At 30.7% G+C, this 17761-nt stretch overlaps 2 protein-coding genes across 2 annotated transcripts; both read left to right on the top strand.

The window, feature by feature from the left end:
* Positions 1 to 3459: 3459 nt before the first annotated feature.
* Positions 3460 to 6904, top strand: LOC111063947 (invertebrate-type lysozyme 3). Its single transcript, XM_039424445.1, has 4 exons — positions 3460 to 3617; positions 4389 to 4583; positions 5224 to 5297; positions 6598 to 6904. Exons 1-4 carry the CDS (start codon positions 3554 to 3556, stop codon positions 6757 to 6759), a joined length of 495 nt encoding a protein of 164 aa, XP_039280379.1. The 5' UTR covers positions 3460 to 3553; the 3' UTR covers positions 6760 to 6904.
* A 4311-nt stretch (positions 6905 to 11215) lies between these two features.
* Positions 11216 to 16579, top strand: LOC111058614. Its single transcript, XM_039424434.1, has 5 exons — positions 11216 to 11505; positions 13614 to 13799; positions 14443 to 14516; positions 15180 to 15318; positions 16396 to 16579. The coding sequence occupies exons 1-5, from the start codon at positions 11451 to 11453 to the stop codon at positions 16416 to 16418; spliced, it is 477 nt and encodes a 158-aa protein (XP_039280368.1). The 5' UTR covers positions 11216 to 11450; the 3' UTR covers positions 16419 to 16579.
* Positions 16580 to 17761: the final 1182 nt, after the last annotated feature.

Raw genomic sequence — 17761 nt, 5'->3', positions numbered from 1 at the left:
GAGTGATAAGTCAAACCAAATGAGCTCATTTGTCTACGTTCAGTGGGGTAATAATTAATAAAAAAGCGCTATTCCAATTAATTAGAGTTAAAATAAAAAGTCACCACGTGTTGAACAATATCACATAGTTCACAAGAACATTTTATAAATTTATTTATTATATGTAGGAAGCTTACTTCCATGCACTGCCCGAATTCATATTAAAAGCCCTGAGATCTCATGTTTGAATATTAATTTATTAAATATTAATTTTGTTTATGGAACAAACATATCATATCAAACTTATAGACCGAACAGGTTTTTATTGGTAGAATTTTGTATTGATTGGAAGTCTAAGTACCAGTATTAAATATAATATATTTATGAATTTGAAATTCATTATTGTGAATATTAGCAAAGCCTGTGATAATTATTCAGATTTTAAAAGTAGATTATTTAAGTGAATTATAGTTATATCGAATATTTTATGCACATTTTTTCTATGGGAATATATTTTGTGTTTTATGTCAGCATACAAACTTATAGAATTTTTTATTATATCCCAACTCATCTCGTGTTATATAGTTTGAGCTGTTTTAAAATCACCAAATATTTAGCAGCACTTAAAATCATAGAATCAAATAATATTAACCTTATTCAGAGCACTCAATATTTATCATCCTTTGATGATATTCAGTTTATCAGCCAGAACAAGCATATTAAGAAATTATATTAATAAGGTTCCAGTTATATCATATAAGGATCCAGAGAGCTTCAAGAACTGGCGTTGTAAGTTCTAAGGAATTTTGAAAGGGTATATTGGTGAATACTTGTACTCACGATATGAGCGTGGGAGCAAAACACTGAAAAATGCAACTTTTAAACCACCCTCATCCCCTTGCTTAGCACATGAGTTAGGAATGGGGACTTTTGATATATTCTTCTCCTAACTAGTCTTAACAAAGCTGCGAAGTCAAAAATTGTGTTTAATATTGTATTGTTGCAAAAATGGAGATTTCACAATCAACACTAAAGCTGCTGCAAAAGGTGTGGGGAAATTCGTAAAAGTATGAAATTATACATCAAATTGAAGAGAATTCAATGCTCTATAAGATCATAATCAGCATGAATTTTCCCATTGATTTTTAAAAAGTTATAACAGCAAAAATTAAAAAAAAAAATGAAGGCAAACGTGTTTTTTTTCAAAAAATTCACATCTTCGACTTTGTTCAACCTACTTGTTGAATGAGGTTTTTCGTAGAAAAGATTTAGTCTTTTCTTTAGGAAAGTTAGGCTATTGATAAATTATAAATTTTATATATCATGCTTTAACGTTAGGTCTATTTAAAAATTTTATCAATTTACATGGTCTTTTAATTTAGCCTAGGTACTTGTTGAATCAGGTTTTTCAAAATTCCAGTGTCTTGACAATCAATTAAAAAATAACTTTGCTTTACTATTTACTATGCTTTTGATTTTGGTCAAATTAAAAACGTTTAAAAGTTAGCTTACCTGACGAAAAAAGAAGGTTTTAGAGAATGATATCTGAGGACCCAGCATTATGTGACGCCTGTTATTTGATTTGAATGGCTCAAAACACTTCAAACAACTAGAAGCACTTCTCCACAATTGGCAATGGGTGTTGCGTGCAAGAGATTGCCAAGCAACCGAATACAACATTGCAAGAAGATTACACTGACTGACCCTTTAGTAGAATATTAATTTGTTACATAATTTAGTTTCGCAGAGTGATGCAACTTTTAATCTGCATTTGTTGTTCACTTCTAATTTAGTTAAACTGTGAAGGTAAACTATCAGTTTAACTAAATATTCTAATACAATAATCGGTTTTCTGAAAAGTGATAGCTGATAGCAAATGAGAAGTACAAGACAACAGAAATACAGTATAAAATTTCAAAAATAATATGAAATGAAACATGAAAGTGAGGTTATGTCGACCTTAGTCGATCTTTGAAAATAATCGACATAGCGTCTCATTTATCGATCAAATAAAGTCGACTTGAATGAAACATCAGTCCATTATGGATAAGTGGCGGGATTTACAAAATTGAGAAGTTTTGTTCAAGTTCTAATTATTTTTACTCAAGTACTTTTAGTCTACTTCTACATTCCTTCCAACGATCATCTGTCCGAAAAGTCGTCATTAATGGTAAGTTTCCTCAAAAGCCCAGCTTTCCTATTAATTGTATGTTTCTTAATATACGGTACTCAGTTATTGATTAATAGGGTCTTGTAGTGAGGTAGGTCTGAAATACAAAACTTCAGTTTATGTTTTTTGTTACATTCATTGATTTAATTTATTTAAAAATGAAGAATCAAGCAACATTATTTTTTGGATTTAACAAAATATAAATTTCAAAAATGATAATTATTAGCTTTATACTAATTTTTAGCATCACAGAATTGAAGTTTACATTTTGGATAGAATAATATAATACTTAAGTTACCGTACCTGTGTATAAATATTTCCAATTGAAGAGCTCGATTCCAAACGGGCCTAAGTCCATTTTTGTAGAAATTGAGATATCAGCTGATTATTGAACCTTATACATAGACCTTCATTCCTAGCATACTAACTACTCCAAACTATCCTTGGTCACTACAAAATAAATATCACAATATCACGTTTTTTTCCAAAGTGTATCTAAGTCCATTGCTGTTCCTTTCCATTCCAACCTTAGTCCTTTGCGCATGCGCAGAGCATCATTTTCTGTCTGTCTGTCTACAGATTGAAGCCTAACTACCATTTTCACTTCGTGATCAGCGCGTTTTCAAGGGAAGAGAACAGTGAAAGTCAAGAATACATACACTGGGGATTACCAAGAGCATCAAGTGATCAAGAAAATTTATTCAAAATAATTGGCAAGATATATTCAACTCAGCAAATACAGCACTTGAAGAAACTTATCATATTAGTGACATGAAGAAGGTCCAAGTCCAAGTTTCTTTCCAAAATGTCACCAAGTCCATGGACTTAGTGACATTTTGGAAATAAAAGCAAGGAAATTAACCTATTACACAGGAATTACTTCAAAATATGCAAAATTATTGTATGGAATTCAAAATACACACTTTATACATTGGATTATAAACATTTTCCAACATTTAAGTGATGACTATCAAAAAATCGATTTCCTGAGAAAAACACTTTTGTGACTTGGGCCCGTTTGGAATAGAGCTCTTCAATTGCTCTGATTGAAATCTCAAAATAAATAATAATTTCTAGGGTATTTACAGATGCAAAATTGGAAAAATAAATGAGATTAAGATTATATAAACTTACAGTACGGTTCCGCACAAGCTATTCTATGAAAATCATCGATGAAGGAGAAGACTGTAAGATGAACAATCTCATTAGAGCTTCATGAGATAATCATATTTTGCAATTATTATCTCTAATAATACTTGTTTGCAATATCTTGTTCAAGGTTGTAATATTTCCTTCAAGGTTCAATGATATTATGAACAGTCACATCATTGATTGAGAGTAGAGTAGATTGGTGGATAAATCACAGTCGGAAGTTATTAGTCATTTCACTTATTCTCTAGCATCATGTCCAAATTCTCTAGAATACAAATCTTAGAAATTATTCTTATATGTCTGTGTAACATAAATGGTAAGTTGGTTTGATTTATTAAACATTTTTATTAACGAATTGGAAAAACTCATGGAGAAGATAAAATTATTATTACTAGATGTCTCTTATCATAACCAACCCAATTCATCTTTTGAAATATTTAATAATTATATAAAATTATTTAATTCAATGTGCAATTAAAGCTGAATTCTCACACATCATTAACATTGAAAATGACCGGTACAGAGAGAATATTATTCACATCAGTTCAAATGGGAATATCCATACTCGCCGTATACTGAGAGGGAACAGTCCAATCAGAACTAATTGAAATTATTTTTTTACTCAGCTGGTCTCTTCCACTATCACTGATATTTAGGAATCCAGCTTCAAATGGTATTAAGTTTTAGATAATATAAATGAATGTAGGCCGTAGTGAATAAATATGCATGAAATTATAATGGATTTCGATTTTGAAAAGAGTAACGAGGTGGAAGGAAGAGTTCAGCGTTAACCTACATTATATAGTAGTATGAATATTGATTGTATTTAATTTACTTGCATGAAAAATGTTTAAAATACTACATAATATAATATACAGCTCTTATGTACCCTGAATATAACGAGTAAAATTTTCATCTATTGCATCAATTATGAGTAGCCAGTGCAGTACCGTATAGACATGCCTATAAAACAATGAATTTTAAGAAACTGATCTCCAAATTAAAATACTAAAGCTGTTGTGCCAAAGATATGAATTCTTATGAAGTTATTTGTATTGATTTTCACATTATTTATAATGTTTTCAAGATATTTGTGGGAAAGAGTCAAGAATCGAGCCGATCGATGCCAAATGTCTGACGTGCATTTGCTTTGGTGCAAGTGGATGTGGTAAGGAGGCGAAGTGCGACTCTGATGTTTGTGGCATGTTTGCTATTGGCTATGATTATTGGAGCGAGTCTGGACAGCCGACATTGGCCTTCGATGATCCAACAGCAGATGGAGGTACTCTACAACAAATTTAAACATAATAATATATTCTTTATCATAATAAAATGTATTATTCTAAAAATACGGTACCTATTATTAGATTTCATCAATTTGAAAAAAAGAAAATGTGAAAAGCAATGTCATAAGCTATCCTAATAATTCTCAATGACAATTGATATGTTAACTAGCCTATCAACGTTACAAATTGAACTCAATTTTAATTCTCAAATAAATAAATTCTGTTGCGCCTCTCATGATCTACTGTTTTGGTATTATTTTTTTCCGAAATTGACAATAACGGATGTTATTTTATTACAGTGATTGTGCATTTTGAATTTATTCTTTCCCCTATTGGCCAAATTTTTTTATTTATATTCATTGTTAATATTGTTGGTACGGTAGTTCTTTTTGATATTATTGTAAGATTTGCTTATTCCCGTATTCCCGGCCTATAATATAGATTTGAATAGCGAAATCCACTTCAAGAGCATTTGTTTTCCAAATGGGTTTAATGATGAAAAAACGTGCTGACAAAGTTCTTCTTATGTCAGTGTAACGTAAATCTTCAAGCTCACAAAAATAGTACGTATATCTGAATATCTTTGTCTGAACATGAAAAATATCTGTAAAATTCACCCCTATTTTTCATTCCCAGCTTACATGAGATGTGCCTCAGATCTTCATTGTGCTGCAAGAACGGTTGAAAATCACATGAACAAGTTTCCTTATGTAAGTAATTTTGCAGAATAAATTATTCGAATATCCTGAGGATGATATTTTTTTGGATGAACTACTGACTATAATTATAAGATTACAGAAAAATATTATCAGATAAATGCACATGAAATAAAATTAGTTATTTGTGCAACTGGTGCGCAAAGTGACAGTTTGCTGCACCGAAAGAAACGTTTACGCACGAGCCGTAGGCGAGGGCGGAATGGTTTCTTGAGTGCAGCAGAGGAGCTTTACTCACGTATTTCACATTAAATTTTTCCTACAGTTACCATTAAATATGAGAAGTGGTTGATTATGGGTAAAATGATGGCTGAAATCCATCAAATGTTTGTATAATTATTTTGTTATTAATAACAACTTTATTTTATTTTAAACTTGATAATGCAATTGAAAATTAATAATTTATAATTTATTCAAATTCAAATTTAAATTAATCCAATCCATTTGAAAATTTGAGTAATTTTGAGTAAATCCAAATTTCTAAATAATTTTCCAACCAATCAATTTATAAATGAAAAAATATTATTTGAAATAATGAATAATTAATAATATTCAAAATGTATAATTTAATGAGTAGTTCTCATTTTTATTTATTTGAAAATCAGAAAAATATTATAGATAAAACAAATTCGCATTCAAAATACACGCCAACAATGTCAACAGCTGATTGAGATGGCTGCAAGATAATAATTTATGCAAAGTATTAAGAGTACGCAAAGTAATACTTTGCGCACTAGAGTGGAAAAGTGATTCTTTGCGTTCTGTAATCAGTGCAGGAATGGTCACTTTTCAAGGTAACTGTAGGATAAAAATTGATTCATCAAGTCAGTGCGAAAATCTGTTTGTATATACTGTAGGTCACTTAAAACGGTTTATTACTTATTCCGCTATGATTAATTATTTTAATTGTGGAGAGTAAAATCATTCTACAGCTGATAAATGTATAAACGTACCTATTAATTGACATATTTGATATAAAAATATAGCCTATAGGATGTTAATGAATAGATGGGATATAGGTCTATTTCTAATAAATTTTTGAGCCCAAACGGTGATTTTTTCCAAATATTATTTGATATCTGGTATCTGGTTCACTCATTATTCAAATTTCTAGAAAATTGTGAAGAAAGGTCACCTAGTTATTGTTTGATAAAGTTTTTTAATTGACAAAAATTAAACTTATGATAAAGTGACCAAATAAAACTTATAAATCATTCAATCTTAAATTTCACTAGATATGGTAGCCTCCTTTGTTCAGTATCAGTTGTAGGATTAATTTCATTTTTCTATTCAGGATTGCAATGCAGATAGGAAAATCAACTGTTGGGACTACGCTGGAGTACATAATCGAGGGTATATCAGATGTGCTGATTTCTGGGATATTGACTTTGATAGAAATTTTCAAAATTGTATGACAAACAAAACAATGATTATGAAATTTATTACTGACTACTGACTTCAGTATTAAGAGATGAAAACTCTAATCGAGATCAATTAATTCAGAAATTGATTTAATATTATTGGAAAAAATGTGTTTCTTGTTGTTCAATTGAATATATTTTGTATCAGGCTATTAAAATCACTTTCTGAATGAACATAAATTGATAATGAAGTTTTCCTGATATTTTTACTTGTTACCTACTTTACCGTACGGTATCGTACAAAATAACTGTAGATATGATAGATGTTAAAGATGGTCCTATTATAGAAGGAATCTACCGGTTTCGAGTTAGTCGTTGGATGATGGACGTCCTTAAATAATTTACAATTTTTCATCTCCCACTACCTCTTGACTAGTGGGTAGGGATCGGGGTTAACCTTCAAACGCTCCAACTTTCGTCAATAGAGCTGTGGGGTCAAGAATGGTCTTTTCCCTCTATTAGTTCAATCAATATAGACATAAAAAGGGGATGTGCTTGCAATTTATATTGTAGTTCTGATTTTTTAATATATATTATTTGGATACATGAGAGGAGTCCAGAACCAATTTCTTCATGCAAAAGTTTCTTGTGCTAGATACAAAGTGACCCAAAAATCTCGCATTTTCGGTTCATTTTCCAGTTTTCAGCTATTTCTGCCAAATCCAGTAATCCAACAAAAATTTTCTCTCGCTTTTTTAGAATATAAAATTCTGAATAAAATGAGATCATTCAGAACTCTCTATTTCCTGGTACTGAGTTATGATTTTTCAAATATGAGTGAAATTTAAAATAAATCAACTTTGACGAATTCTAGGTTTTGATCAACAATATCTTCCGATTGTTACAATTTAGATGTATAATTAAAAATCCCTCGGGGCGTAATTTTGTGCTCTACAATCTGAGATCAGGTAGAGCGCTTTATCTCATATGGATTTCCAAGTACACCTTACAACAATACCGTGGTCCTTGTATTGTGAAAAACACCCAATTTTCAGCTTCAATCATCATCACCAACTACATTTATACTTCGCACAATGTCATAAGTTCATGAGATTATGTTCTATTAGAATCACCCATTAGATGCACTCCATTTCAGTATTTCCTAGAGGAGAGGCGCGCATAAGGACACCTGAAGGATCAAAATTGTACTGTAATAAATATTTTTGACGTGTCATATACTACCAAGCTTTGCTTGATTCTGTAGTGTTATATGACGAAAATTAAACCAAACTAAACTAATTTCACATATTTTACATATTCATAACTTTTGACACCATGCTCAGATTTCATTGTACTACACTTCATTCTTCTCGGGTCATCAGGGCGGTCCAAAATCATGATTCATTAGTCAAATTCGGTCGAAAAATGGAAAAAATTTATTGTTGAGTGTCCATATTCCAATATGTAAAAAATGAACAATTTCTATATTCGAAGCTGCTTGAGCCACAAATGGCGACCACATGCTTTCCTAAAATTTAAAAATTGTAGATTTCTGTTATTTGTTGTAACACATGCTCTGAACATATTGTATTTAAGAATATGAACGCTCGAAGAGCTAGAATAATAAGAAGAACCATTTCTCGAAACTATTGAGAATGCATTTGAATAGCCTACCTAGCCAGATGAAAGGGGTCATTATTCTTTTCAAAATAGTTTGAAACAAAATCATTCTTTCATAGAAACTTGCTAACAGATTCCTAACAGTCACAGACACGTTTACAATAGAAACCACATGGCCCACTGTGTTTTGTGTTAACCCTTGTATATATCTATAGCATAAGTTGATGGCAGGTAAATGAAGATTGTGTATAGCAATATAGATATATAGTTAGGAGAGAAGTAAATATAGATATGTAGTTTACAATGTAACCACGTGGTTAGCATATGACACAATTTTACCATGTGGACAGCATATGAGTATTATTGAAGCAATTATTTGATGATCAATTATTTGAATGGTGATCACATAAAACCATAAACATGAACCGAGTACATGTTTATAAAAACTAGGGCATGAAATAGATTAGGATATATGTATAAAGTATTCAACAAATATAATGTTGTACAATAAATTATAATTTAATAATTATTATAAGCTAATTAAGTTAGTTGAATCCGAATTCATAGGCTAAGGACAAATTTGTAAATAGAATAAATTAGGTATATTTGATTAAAACATGTTGACAATGAGTATAAGAAACCTGCTTAATTAATTGAGTAGTAATTAATTGGTATCTTATTAATTTGATTTATTCAACTCAATTGTAATGATGTACTGTATGACATTGTATTTTGTTCATTTCATGTATTTATTATTGAAGTATTTGCCATATTAGATTTATAAGATTGATTACTGTATTAATCAAATCAATGCATTCAATTGTCAGTATCCAAACTTCAGAGTTTAAATCTTGGTAAAATGTATGATATCATTTGTTTTAATAATGAAGGGGAGCCATAGTTTAAAATGATATAACATAATAAACATTATAGTAAATTTAAATTGATATTTGAATCCAATTTGTAAGCAGAATATTAATCTGAAGAGTTTGAGTGTAGGCGGAGCTAGAGGGCGAAGGGTGATGAGGGGTGGAAAATCGTGGTGCTAGTATATATGCAGGCAGCCATGTCTTGCAGAGTTAGTTGCTGTGAGTTGCTGTGAGTCTCTCTTAGTCTCTTGGATTTTGGACAGTGTTCAGTGTAGGAGTGAGTTTTTGGTTTCAGACTTCAATTATCCTATAGGGAATTGACTGAGCCAGGTAAAGATTGTATTTCGAATTTTCAATTTTCCTCATTTCAAATCCACACCACCCCACCCTAAAAAGCCCAAATAAGTATATCAAATTTTATAGCATTATAGTAAAGAGCAAACTTAATTATTACTTCTTTTTAAATTCATATCTAAAGACACAATCTTAATTAATTTCTTGAAGCTTACAGTTGAAATTCACTTCTAAGCACAAATAATAGTTTTTTTTTAAAGCAAGGCTCCCCTAATCATATTCATTCTTTAAAATTTATCAATTCTCTTATTTTTGACTATAATCATATTTTTAACTAGAGTTGTTCAATATTTTGATTTAATAACTTACTTTTCAAGTAACCTGTTAAAATAGGAACTGTTTGTTAAATTTTGTTGTATAAAATTAAAACTTGAACTGTAATATTTTCGAAAACTTAATCATCTTGTATTTATTTCTAATCATTACTATATTTTTGATCAATTTTTTATAAATTCATATAAATTTAAAGTTCAACAATAAATTCATAATTAACCTTTGTTCTGCCTTTCACTTAGTACATTCCCTTACACACGACCCTGATCTATCTCTTTTTATCTTTTTCTTCTATACCGTACTATTATTAGTTCAGTGAGTGAAGTTACAGTAAAGTAATTATTTTATCAATTCATAGTAATTGATTGGCGCCGGGAAAAATACCGTATAGAGTGAGGGAGTTCGAAACCCACTCTAAACAAAGACCGACAGTGGAAAGAGTTCATGCTTATCTTGTTCAAGTTCAAGTTCAAGTTCAAGTTCAAGTTCAAGTTCAAGTTTATTCATTCATCTCTTGTACAACATAGAAAATCAAATTGACAATGTACATACAAAAATCATTACAAGAAATAGAATGTGGAGTAGAAATGCACTTGTGAAATGCACTTTCTGATAAAATTTCTAAATCTATTGAGGATGTAAAAAATTTCCCCCTTTTCCCACTCCAATAAATAATTTTTTCGATTCCAATACCATTCGAAAGTTACAAAATATTTTTAAAATGGCGATTTCAGTTTTATCATTTTTTTCGTGATACTACTGTTAATTATTAAGAGTTTCTAAAACGAATCTGATACATCAGAGAAACTCATGATTGATTCCAAATTGTGAATAGATTCAACCTCTACGAGTTCAGTTGCCTAAAATACATCTTGAATAACTTAATTTCACTATCATAGAACTTCCAAAACTGTTAATTATGAGAAAAATATCTAGACCTACTATTTCCGGACTTTTTTCAAAAATCGAATCTTACTTTACAAACATATTTTTCCATGAAACGTTTACAGCAAATGGGAGAAGATTCTATTATTGTGGTACATTTCAAGATCAAGTAAGTTACCTAATGCTTTTAATAATAACGGGTTACCGATGAGATACATATATAGTTTATTTGAATATAAAAATTGGCCATTTTTTGTGTATTGAAATATGGGCTTAAGTTCACTCAACAATAAATTTACTATTTTTCGACCGAACTTGACTTATGAGTCTTATGATGCATGATTTTGGACCGCCTTGACGAGCCGAGGCTTTTGGGCCACTCTGAATGACTTCTCTCATGTACTGTATCCAAATAATATATTAGAGAATCAGAACTACAATATAAATTGCAAGCACACCCCCTATATTGGACTAATATATATGGTAGTATGTAGATGGATAACGATATGATACGATAGATGGATTTGAGCAGAAAACGCGTTTGTGAAAACGAGGAAGTGAAATTGATAAGAACGGATGGACTGCATCGAATTCAAGCCAAGGTCAAATCGCAACCGCGATGGTCGATTCTTCAGATTCGTAGAAACCAGTTTTTTGTAGATATAGTACGTCAAATGAATCAAAACAAAGATAGCCGAGCTGAAAATATTACCAGAGTGATGAAGACAAAAGACTCAAGAGCAATTGCTTTCTAACCTAGAAATAAGTTTGAGTTGCATTCAATAATGAAATATATTGTGCTTTTTTCTTTATTAGTTGCTGGTTTTTATTCACTGTCAGGTAAGACATATTGTTTTTTCATTATCAATTATTATAATTCATACTTTCTTTGTACTGTAGTTGCTGCTTGGTGGACCTAAAGTAGCGTTTCTTTAAATAATGTCGAAGTGAACTTGAATTGAATTAAAACTTGAATTTGTAGAACATTTTGTAGAAATCACTGATCCTACATCAGTATTTACCGGTATCATAGATTATTGATACTCTCATTGCAGGATCTGAGAAGCTAAATAAGAAGAAAATGATGAAATGTATCAGCGTTGAGTGGCTGAGAATAGGTACATTTTTAGCGCAAATAAGCTAGGTACGGTACTGCGGTACCTAAGAGTTCAGTCAATACTGAGTCAAAAAAGAGAATTTTTTGAGACCTTCATCTGAACAGGAAAAAATTTACAGTAAGCTAAATGGGCGCAAAAGCTATTTTTTATTTATCATAGATGAATAAGATAGCCTACTCTACTATTCAATGCTGTAAAGATAGAAATGCTGTAAAGATAGAAATGCTGTAAAGATAGAATTCAATTTATTACATACACAAACAATTTAATAAACATTATTATCAGAATACAGGAAAATAAACATTTCATAATAAAAATGAAAGTTTTTAACTAGTAGTTCTGTGAACAGTAGACCTCGCTCATGAATACAACTTTCAATCTAATGAGAAGGGCCAGTACAGTAAGTACAGTATATTGTGAAGATTCAGCCATGATTGTCATCTATTATTTTCTGCATTGAAAGTGCTAGAGACACTGTTTCCAGGGACATCGGACTTATCAAGGAGTACCTTTATATCAAATACATACCTTTTAAATGAAAAAGACTAAGAAATTGTCAAAAAACCACAGATTTGTTGATACTCAGAAAGACTGGTTTCGGTCATTATCAGAGTTTATCAGAGATTGACAATGGTGTAATTACCGAAACCGGTATTTCTAAGTACTGTATCTATAAATCTGTGGTTTTTTGACAATTTCTTGGTCTTTTTAATTTAATGTTAATAATTACCACAATATCAACTTCTCAACTACACAAAAAGGAAAAAAATTACCTTTATACCTTTACATACAAATTTTTCTCTACAACTGCAGTATTGGACTCCAATACAATAAAGATTTTTTAAAATAATTTATCCAATTAATTTGTTAAATCAATTGAATTATAATAATAATAAGATGATTCAATTTAATTATTCTATCTAATCATAATAATTTATTTTACAATGATATATTATTAGAATAAGATAAAACAATATTAGTATTATCTGCAAAAAAAAATCTGGCAGGAACGAGAATAGAACCTGGGTCCCACAGTGTGACAGACCATGGTCTAACCGACTCGACCACCATGTGCTTGTAACAATAGAAGCGAAAAAGTATGGCAATGAATTGCTGTATCTTCAAAGACACATCCATTCTGGATTGAGGTTAGTTCGCGGTTTTCTAAGTATTACAAAAAAAACAGAGGTTTTATCAAAAATCGTTACACATAAGTTTCTGCGCCTTGTTTCAAAGAACTTGCAAACCAAATTTCATCCAAATCGGACAATAACTGCGACTGTAACTGCGGTACAAACAAACAAACAAACAAACAGACAAACAAACAGACAAAAGCCGATCGAGTCGAAACTAAGACCTCAGCTCCGCTTCGGTCAATAAACTTCATATTAACTCATATATAAAGGCTGCTTAAAAATATAAAAACGTTGTACTTGTAAAATTCACATTTTGAACTTTAGCTTCTTTTTTTCTTCGAGTATGATATAATATGATTACACATTTTTCATGAAACATTTCCATAAAATTGGATAGTAGGCCTACAGGAAGTTTTCCAATTTAGCCTGCAAGTATTCTTGGCTTGTACAGTAGTTCTTGATCCTATAAAACCAGTAGATAGATGAATATTTTGTGCAGTGCCGTGTGGTCCATAGATCCCACAAATTCAAATACCATATGCTACTATACCTACATTCTCAAATTACAAACCGTGTATAGATTAAATATTCTCATAGATTCCATACAGGCTACATTCTCGAATCACATTTTATTACAAACAGTATGCCTAAACATTAAAAACATATTTATAATAATATTTAATTTTGATTGCAGTTTCAGGCCTCCATTTATCGAACTTGAGTCCGGTGTGCCTGCGGTGCATCTGCCATGCCTCCAGCAACTGCAACATGACCATTGGCTGCTATGGGGGGCGATGTGGACCTCTCCAGATTTCCAGGCAGTACTGGAAGGATGCTGGACGATATGTTCTCCCTGAAGATAATCCCAACAGAGATGGAGGTCAGTTCAATACTAGGTACTCACTCACAGAAATAGATTTAAAATAACCATCAATCCACTGGTATTCGTAATATTCGATAAAATAAATAAATATTCTTAAAGATGAAAGTTTCTTGATTTACTCCGAACTGCGATCTGTAGGTTGTCTGCGATGTCTGTACATGTTTTATATACAACGACATGCAGACAATTATTCTAGTAAATAAACATTTTTTTTTTTACTTACTGACTGGAGTACCCACCTACTTTAGCATAATAAAGCAAGCGTCCACTTTTAACAGTGTGACTGTTGCCGTTCAATAGTACTCCAGTAAGTGAATATTTACTCAGATAATTGACTGCATGTTGTTTAAAGCATTAGAACAGAGTGTTAATATTTTTACTTGTAGTCTCTAATGATATACTGAATGAAGCTGGATCTAGTTGAAATACAGGTACTTGAAAGAGGGCTTATCCTTTTTGATCAGAGATTCTCCATTCTGCAGGTTCATCGTTGAAGTATAGGTACCTAACTCCTAACTCCTAATATAGGTACCGAAGTTTTTGTGAAAACTATGCTTTTGAATAGTCAATTAGCTAATAATCCGAATAATAAATAGAATTTGTTAAAATATGAAATGAAATTATTTTTTCTATTTTTCAGCTTTCCTGGACTGTGCAGAAGATCATAGCTGCGCAACGCAAATCCTGAAACACTACATTATTGCTCATGGCAAGGTAGATCTAACTCAAAATTTTTATTTTTGAAAAAAATGTGTGGTACCTATGCTAATCGAATAGAAATTGAGTTGATTATTTGATTCATTGGTCGAATTTAGATAGGTACAATAAATGTTGATTGTGAAGAAACTTAATTATATACGGTAGATGTAGGCTAGACTTTATTCAGAATATTTGCAAAAATATACTTGTAAACATGCTAAACAATCATCGTACAGAAGTGAACGAAATACTACTACTGAAATTCATCCAATTTAGGCTGTATTGTAGCAATTAGGCTGTATTGTAACAAATCAACTTCACTATTGGATGATATTCATATTTACCAATTACGGTATAACTAGTACTACCCTTGTAATATTTTTAATTTATTTTTAAAAATAACACTTTAGAATGACATAAATGTCGAAGCTAGCAGTTTTTAATTTAAACATATTACAAGGGTACTAGTTATTTCAAAATTTAACATTCACAGGATCTTCATTAAAATCCCTATTAGATTACCAATTTGTCATCTTGTAAGAATATTTGATCAGCAAATCAGCATACAATTATGATCGATTGTATTGATATTGCATACCGTACCTTTGGATTTATCTGTCTAAATAGCAGAATCAGTTATAATCGAATAGATGATGTGTATTGTTGGATATGTTTCAGGATTGCAACCACGATGGAATAACAGATTGTGATGATTATGCCATGCTCCATTTTAATTTGAAGTCTGATTGTACTGTTCCAATTGATGCAACAAATTTTGGTTTGAGGTACTCTACGTGTAGACCGACTGCCAGTCTGGGTAATTATTTGAAGATTTAGTATTTGGAGAAGAAGAAATTATCATACACAGGTAACATCCTGTGTAAAATGATATTATTATTAATGTAGGTTGAATCACGGAAAACTGACGTTTTTCAAATGAGCAAATAATAAGTTCACAAGGTAGATTCTTTTTCATGCCAAACAATAAAAAGATCACATCGTACCTACTATTTCAAGGACGTGTAGAATAAAAAGTTCAAGAATCTTCTTCACAGAATCAATGCTCATATTTGAATGAAGTGTTTGTTGATGTGGGATCAAGTTCTGATTATTGTCGCACTCACACTGGCGATGTTTTCTCAGGCATCCTTGCTGTTCTTGCATGAAGGGTCTGCTGGTTCTTCCTTTGATGTGTCCGTTGTTTTAGCAATAATAGCAAGGGCCCCTACTATATATGTGTCTTAGATGCATTGAATTTATTTCTTGCGTTTTAAAAATGCATGGCCTAGGCCCTAGGGGAGCGGAGCTCGTATAGCCTGCTACCCCATAAGAGACGACTGTATCCGGTTGACGAGCGAAACAAATCAGCGCGCTCAAGACGCACATACAACGTACAGTTGGGGTCCATGATGAGTGGAAGCATAATGATATTATATTGCTGAAGTTCTTTTAACGCCTTAACTAGCTTTTTTATTGACTTGATTTCGTTTTATATTCTTATATATTCCTTTAGCTTCTTAGAAAACTATAATAACAAAAATAATATAGGCTAATGATGGTTTTTTCACATAGGAATCTTATCAAATTTCTATTATACCTACACAATTGAATAAATGATTTATTTTTGATTTACACCTAATTGTATAGGTACTCGTTCCAGTAATATCAGTGGGTTTAGTGGATATTCAGATATAGTGAATGTATAATGAGCAATAATTCATAAATTTGATTACATGGGAAGAGATGTTATGGTATTTCTATTCATGATTAAAAGAATAAGTTATTGATGTTGTCGATAATACAGTTATTTAAAATTTGGAAAAATTTGAACAAATAATACATAGTGGTATTGACAACATTAATGTCCAATTATTTCAATATTTGCTTGTTTCAGATGACGATGATGATATAATTTGATTGAATTCTTGAATTATTCTAAAATATAATAGGATCTAAAAAAACAATTACTGTTCCATTTGGTACTGTAATTTTAAAGTATGTACGGTAAGTATAATGTTTATTTTTACGTTGATCTGTTCACTTTTTTTAGTAAACATTTTTTAAATGTTTATTGCTTATCTTGTTTTATTTGATTGCTATATCAAACCCTATTTATCCTCTCCAAATCATTTGTTTGATGTTGTGCATTGTCTAAATGAGATGAATGAATAAAATAATTATTTTCTATTCATAGCACAATTACCTATCTTATTTTTTTAACGTTTTCTATTGTAATTCATGTAACAGTACCATTATATTATTAATCACTAGAAATTACCACATATGTATCCAGATGCTCCACAATGAAGAAACTAGACAAGATCTACTGATGCAGTTTAGTACTTATGTATGATGTACTCATTTAGTATATGGTAGCCTACATTTGAATCAAGTACCTAGACCTATTAGTGTAGGGTGAGAATTTGAGTCAATCTCTTATAATTTGAGCAAAAAAATAATAAAAAAAAATTGGGGAGAAGAACATTCAAGGAATAGAATTCGGAATTGAGGAGATTTGATTTTCTGGGTAATAGAATAAGAATTGATTCCTTTTTATAATGTTTAATATAATTATTATTAATAATAGTCAACAATCTCTAATCTACTATAGTAACCTACTTGCTGAATTAAAAATATATGATAAGTTCAGAACTTCATTTTGGTAATGAATAGTTTATTGTTTTCAACAAAGAGATAATGAAACCATGAAATCAAGTCATTGAACATAAATTTATCCAAATTCAAGCCAATTATCCTATGAATGAATTTGAAAATAAGAGACTTGTTCAAAATAATTCAAATTCCAATATTATTTACGGTAGGCACAGTTAGATACAGGTGAAACTTATAAAATACTCATGCTTCTCAAGTAACTTATTAACCATTCATTAAACTTCAAACTTCAAAAGGCGTGCTAACGTATAAAATTGACAATAGAGCCAATTTATCAAAAGGTAATTCAATTCAGATGAAATTAAGACAATAGATAAGAATTATAATTATAATAGAATATTATGAGTGCTGAATTACAAGATAAATATTCTTGTCTTGTTATGGTTTCATCATCTCTTCTTAAAATTCATTCATCATATAAACTATTATTCTAGATACTATTTTGGCACATGCAAGGGTCCACGCTTAAAATATTCATACCATCTCATTTTCTCTGACTTTCGAATGCTTAATAACATTTACCATTTAAAATATGAGTATCAAAAGTAATTATTATAAACATCAACATATACAATGAAACATTAACG

Source organism: Nilaparvata lugens, chromosome 1 (genome assembly GCF_014356525.2).
Source record: "Nilaparvata lugens isolate BPH chromosome 1, ASM1435652v1, whole genome shotgun sequence".
In the NCBI taxonomy this organism is placed as follows: domain Eukaryota; kingdom Metazoa; phylum Arthropoda; class Insecta; order Hemiptera; family Delphacidae; genus Nilaparvata; species Nilaparvata lugens.
This window is presented reverse-complemented; position numbering and strand designations above follow the sequence as displayed.

Excerpts from the sequence above, each read along its gene's own strand:
- LOC111063947 (XM_039424445.1), top strand. The coding sequence starts at position 3,554 with ATGTCCAAATTCTCTAGAATACAAATCTTAGAAATTATTCTTATATGT. Across the intron at positions 3,618-4,388 it reads ATGTCTGTGTAACATAAATG|ATATTTGTGGGAAAGAGTCA; the intron begins GTAAGTTGGTTT and ends AATGTTTTCAAG. Across the intron at positions 5,298-6,597 it reads ACATGAACAAGTTTCCTTAT|GATTGCAATGCAGATAGGAA; the intron begins GTAAGTAATTTT and ends TTTTCTATTCAG.
- LOC111058614 (XM_039424434.1), top strand. The coding sequence starts at position 11,451 with ATGAAATATATTGTGCTTTTTTCTTTATTAGTTGCTGGTTTTTATTCA. Across the intron at positions 13,800-14,442 it reads TAATCCCAACAGAGATGGAG|CTTTCCTGGACTGTGCAGAA; the intron begins GTCAGTTCAATA and ends TCTATTTTTCAG. Across the intron at positions 14,517-15,179 it reads ACATTATTGCTCATGGCAAG|GATTGCAACCACGATGGAAT; the intron begins GTAGATCTAACT and ends GATATGTTTCAG.